Source organism: Rattus rattus, chromosome 2 (genome assembly GCF_011064425.1).
Source record: "Rattus rattus isolate New Zealand chromosome 2, Rrattus_CSIRO_v1, whole genome shotgun sequence".
Taxonomy (NCBI): domain Eukaryota; kingdom Metazoa; phylum Chordata; class Mammalia; order Rodentia; family Muridae; genus Rattus; species Rattus rattus.
In genome coordinates this window covers 215,445,508-215,451,507 of record NC_046155.1, presented here as the reverse complement: position 1 = coordinate 215,451,507, position 6,000 = coordinate 215,445,508, and the positions used below count along the sequence as shown (strand labels likewise).

Here is a 6,000-nt window from a genome sequence, read left to right as displayed (position 1 = left end):
GCCTGCCCTCCTTGACAGCATGTAGTATGTATGCGCTTAACCAATCCTACATCACTGTTAATACCATCACTGCTGACGGGTGAGAATGAGTGTGTGTAAGATACTCGGCACCAGGGACCAAGAAGTTGAAGGGAAACTGTGGGATCATTCGCATAAAAGTCACGTAAGAAGGATTCATCTATTGTAGAATGACTGGGGATATTAGGAAGGAATATTTATATTTGAATATTTGCAGCCAGGGATGTGAGTGTCAAGAATCTTTCCTTCTTCATCACTGATCGGTGCACACGCAGTCCCTGTTTGCTCAGATGACCTAGCGAAGCATCCTAAGAACAGGTGCCTCGGAATCTTAGAGAGACCCATAAATGAATTTCCCGTTTCACGGTGTCTTCCGAATACTCAGCAGCCCTGCGTATACTTTGATATCCAATATAAGTAAAATGAAGGTAGAGAGATGACACAAAACTCGTTTGAAGTAACGAAGATGGTAAAGTCTGAGTTACAACCAAATTTTGTCAGACTCCAGATCAGATGAGGCGATGCGGGGGCGGGGAGGGTGACACAGGACCCTGGTGATGCAGAAGTCCCTTCGGGACCTTATTCCTTGACCTCACCTGCATCTACCCAGGACAGAGGACAGATTGGTCCTCTTGGTATCTCTCCTGTTTTTCAGGTGCCACTTTACAGGGACTTAGGAACAGCTTTTCATTTAGGTAGTAAATATACCATATCCATCCATGCATTGGCTACCTGGGTTTTTTTCAAAGAGTAAAACACTGAAACATGAAAAAAAATAAACAACCAAAAAAAAAAAAAAAAAAACCAACAAGAGTTTATTTGCTACTGGCCCATGCCTGTAATCCCAATACTTGGGAATTAGAGGTAAGAAGTTCAGGAACTCAAGATAATCCAAAGCTACATAGTAACTTCAAGACTAGCACAGGTTACAGGTGACCCTGATTCAGATAAGCAAACCAACCAACCACCCACCCAGCCAACCAAAAAACCACCCACCTACCCAATCAACCAACCACCCACCCAATTAAACAACTACCCATCTACCCACCCAAACAAACATCCACCCACCCAACCAGCCAACCAACTAAGCACCCACCACTTTCCCACTGACCCACCCACCCACCCAACCACCAAAATAATCAGGCCCTCCTGTCCTGTGAAAACAGAAAACACAACAAAATGGTGTCCTCTACGAAACCAGAAGTGTGCTCTAGCCAGACTAAACGTACCTACTGGACAGTGGTCTTGGGCTTTCCAGGACCCAGAACTGAAGAGCAATATACTTTAAAGCACTGGGTTATAAATCTGTGACCACTGCCTTCCTGTAAGTCACTAGAAAAAAATCTGTGTAGTAAAACAGCCATTCACAGTCACCTTCCATCTAATTACGATTCCCATAAGGGTAAGAGTTTGTAGAGGGTCAAACCAAGTGGTCATCGAGGCTCGATTTCCTGACAAAAAGCTACTCATCAATTATGCTCCCCCACACTCAGAAAATGTGTTACTCACCAGGACAATCAAAGATTATAAACGGATCCTAAAATTAGTCATTAGCTCTGGCACATCCTTGGCTCGATGAGCACCAACTAGGTTATGCAGATGAAAACTCGAAATTAAGAGTTTGGAACTCAGAGATGAAAATGAACCAGTATTTGCCCAAGGGATACCGAACACTGAGTGGACCACTTTGGAACGTCTGTGTTTGTTACTTCTCTTCACTGTGGTAAAATACAGAAGGAGCTTGAGGAAAGACAGATTCAGAGACGTCGGCCCAGTATGAAGGTGGAGTAGTTGTGTCAGAGTGAATGGGAGGCGGAGAGAGAGAGAGCCTTCACCAGGAGTCACTGCATTTCTCAGTTGTCTCCTAATTTCCAGGACTGTCCCCTTTCATAGAGCACGGACACCTTCGGTACTCACAGCCTACCTGTGTCTGTTTAAATCGTGAGCACCGGTATGTGTGGAGGAGGCGGGATATACACATGCCACAGCTCATCTGTGGAGGTTGAAGAACTAACTACCTTGGCTGTCAGTTCTCCCCTCCCACCTGTCTTCGGACAGCATCTCTCAGTCTTTACCATTTCCCGTGTTGGTTTGCTGGGTGGACGCAAACTTCTGAGGATCCCTGCCTCCATCTCGCATTTTGTCACAGGAATCCTGGGACTATAGATGTGGATGCCTATCTGGCTTTATGGAGATAGGGACTCAGGTCCTTATTCTGGACCATACGCGCTTTCCACGGTGAGCCACCTCCCTAGCTCAGATACCAGCACTTGCTTCTAGAAGTGCGTCTTTTTCAATTCGAGAGCTTCTGAGCCCTCGGGTGACCAGGCTGGAAGAGGTCTCCCAGTGTCACTGTGACGGTTCTGACTTACCGTGGTTTGTCTTTACTTTCCCTGGAATGACGACTCTCCACGTAAAACGTGTAAGTGGTAAGCACATTTTTTTTTTATTATAGAAAAGATTATTTTGATATGTAACCACCACCCCAAACCACAGAAAGGAGAGACACCAGGAAGTACGTAAATAAGGGGATAGCTTTATTTTCCTACAAGGCAGTAGGTACACCGTCATTTTCAGAAGTTCAAGGCCAGCCTTCTTGCAAATGTCCTCAAGGCAGAAACTGGCTATTGACTTCCGCATGCGTCTTTCCTGTAAACACAGGAACCACGAGGCAGTTCCAGAGCCATACACTTAGAAATCTACAGGGGATGCTGATCAAACTCAGAAAGTGCCCAAATGGACGGACATTCAGGCCGAACTCGAAACACAACATTCGACATAAACAACACAAAATCTCCCAAAGAAAAAGGAAAAGAAGTGCAATGCTTTTATAAACTGACAGTAACAAAAAAAAAAATTTTTTTTCTAAAAAACGAAAATGTACAACAAATGCAAAATTCTCCCAAATAAGTTTTCCAATTACAAAAGGAAAAAGGTATATATATATATATATATATTTATAAAAATAAAAAAGTCTGGAATACTAGTGCATAGTCCATTATCTAACACCAAGTTTCTTTTTCTTTCTTTTTTTTCATCTAAGCTCTACCAACCTTTTGACACTAGCAGCATGTCTACAGGCTAAAACCATAGCAGCGAAACACATTTTTTTTTTCCATTTGGCATTTACAAAATTAAATTACTGAATAAAAATATAATCTTTTAATAAAACTATTTCATACAGTAATAATTTTTCAAGCAAGCTAACGACAAAATTCTCCTCATGAGATGGTTTAGTACAATAAATGTATTTCCCGAATTATTAACCACAAATGAGTTCTTATAGGTTCCGTTAAGTATTACTTGGTATTTAGCTAACATTCATAATAATGCTTTTACTGGTTTTTAAAAAATATCTCTGTGTGTGTTTAGTGATTGAGATACATGGAATACTGGGATTTTCTTTTTGTAAATTTTTTTTTTTTTTTTTAAATTCACCACAGTCAAAAATACTGATCTGTTGGATCTTCTAAATACAAATAAATCATTTCTTTTTAAAAAAATCTGATTATGATATTAACAAGTGGTTACAATCCACTACCTAATAATTTAGGTAAGACTGTTATTCATAAATTTTTTTTTTTTTAAAAATCCTTTTTAGTCGGGTGAAATCCAGTCAGATTTCGCGCGACTAAAACGCACTTGGTGCTTCTCTCAACTGTTGTACCACAACAAAAAAATAGAATCTCCCCTCAGTCACGGAGGGCTCCATGCTGAAGAATGATAGTCAAAAGTCAACTTTGAGTGTTCTGAAAACCATAATGCTTTTCTGGAAATGTCTCACATGACCAGAGTCCGAGCTGAGAACGTGTTCACGTATTTCCGAGCCTGACCGGAGGCCGTCATCTGGTCCTCTGTCTTCCCACAGGATGGTGTTGGTTCCCAGGCTCCAACGCAGGGCTAACGGGAGGAGGAGAAGGAGACATGGGGTCAGGCCAGCATCCTCAAGGTCCTGGGGCCAATCTAAGCCACACAGTGACCTCCAGGCCAGCAAAGGCTACATACACAGTTAGGCTTTGACTCCAATATCATGTCAAGGCCAGCAAGTACACAAGGCCTCCAGTCAAGGCCAGCATGGGCTACACAGTTAGGCTTTGACTCCAACATCATGTCAAGGCCAGCATGGACTACACAGTTAGGCTTTGACTCCAACATCATGTCAAGGCCAGCAAGGGCTACACAGTTAGGCTTTGACTCCAACATCATGTCAAGGCCAGCAAGGGCTACACAGTTAGGCTTTGACTCCAATATCATGTCAAGGCCAGCATGGGCTACACAGTTAGGCTTTGACTCCAACATCACGGCTTTTGCTCCTGCTGCTTTTGAGAGATGAAACGCACATGTGCTTTTATACCTTTAAAAAAAAAAAAAAAGGTACATGGAGGTTTGTGGTGCCATAGGCAAGAGAATAGGACACGGAACTCTGAGAACAGGGTTTAAGAATGGCAGGAGGGAAAGGATAGTGGGAGCAGGGAGCTATGATTTGGATGGCGTTGGTGAGGAAGACTATGGAGAAACAAAGGATGTAGTGCTTGCAGAACACCATGGAGTGGCCCTTACTCTGCATCACCACAATCCTGTCACACTGAACTCTCACACAGAACACCCGTGGCATGGCGTGGTAACCCCTGCAGTGCCACAGCCACCTCGGTCACAGGGAGTTAACATGGAAGGCAGCACGTGAGCGACACGCTCAAGGTTACATCATTAAGAAATGAGGGGAGAGTGATCTGAATGGGGTGGATACCACAGCCCGCAGCCCACAGCCCTAAGCAGCGTGAGATGCTGCTCCCAGCAGGCCTCCCACCAGGAACATAGTAGGGAAGTTGATAGGAAATTCAGGGACCTTCCAATGCAGGCAGACCCATGGGGGTGTGGCGTGAGCAGCGGCATGCTTGTTAGTGAACAGCCATGACAACCCTGAATGAACACTGCAGGAATGGCACACACACACACACACACACACACACACACACCCACACACACACACACACACACACTAGAGTCCCAGTGACTTTCGGCTTGCTACGCTGTGGTGGTCTGGCTTGCCTGAGTTACATCCTCTTAGCCCTCTTAGCTCGCCTGGCCGACTCCTGATCACAGTCAAGTGCACAGGGTGCACGCTAAACATTCAGGTGCACATATCCATAGCGAGTGGATCGTCCTACGGCATTTCACGGGACAGCATGTCACACACACGCTACAACCAAGATGGCAGCCATTCTAGGTTGACTTCTAACACAAAGTCACATTTGATATGTCCCTGAACAATACGTTTAGTTACCACACTCTCTGAAAGGCTTCTCTACCTGCGGATTGCAGCTCCGGTGGAGGTCAAATGACCCTTTCACAGGGGTCGCCTAAGACCTCGGGAAAACACAGATTCAAAACAGTAGCAAAATCACAATCATGACATAGGGTCAAAAATAACTCTGTGGCTGGCAGTCACAGAAACACGAGGAGCGTATTAACGGGTCGCAGCATTAGGAAGGTTGAGAACCACTGTAAAACATTTCCCTGGACTCAAAGGCACACTGAACACACATGCCTCGGAACACACATGCCTCTGGTCTGCCAGAAGTCTCTGCTTCAGTGTTACTGACTGCTGAATGGAGCTAAGGTTTTCCAGTGGAGTATGGAGATAGAAACAGGCGCACTACATCACCTAAAAGAATCCAATTTAATGTTTTATCGCCAGTTAGTGAGCGAGTGCTTGTAATCCTTGCAGCAATATGATATATAATAATTAGTGGTTGAGAGACGACAAATCAATATTGTGGTTCCTCTTCAATAGGAGCAGTGTACAGAAGAAGCCCACTGCAGTACCTTAACCTGATGATGTCGTATGTGTAGAGTTGAAAATTACAGATCTATGCTAGACCAAAAACATATATCTTCAAAAAATGGAGGAAAAAACCATACAGAAACAACAACAATAAAAAAAAGGATTATTTCTATTTTTCGCTAAGAGTTTTTTTCCCC

At 43.9% G+C, this 6,000-nt stretch overlaps 1 protein-coding gene across 3 annotated transcripts in view; it reads right to left on the bottom strand.

Moving 5' to 3' along the window:
* Positions 1-2,534: 2,534 nt before the first annotated feature.
* The window catches only part of Myb (MYB proto-oncogene, transcription factor), a 33,267-nt gene continuing 29,801 nt past the window's right edge, over positions 2,535-6,000 (bottom strand). For all 3 annotated transcript variants that reach the window (XM_032894923.1, XM_032894925.1, XM_032894924.1), the window contains one exon: positions 2,535-3,918. In XM_032894923.1, coding sequence (XP_032750814.1) covers positions 3,799-3,918 — 120 coding nt within the window. In that variant the 3' untranslated portion in view covers positions 2,535-3,798. The remainder of the gene's footprint in view (positions 3,919-6,000) is intronic.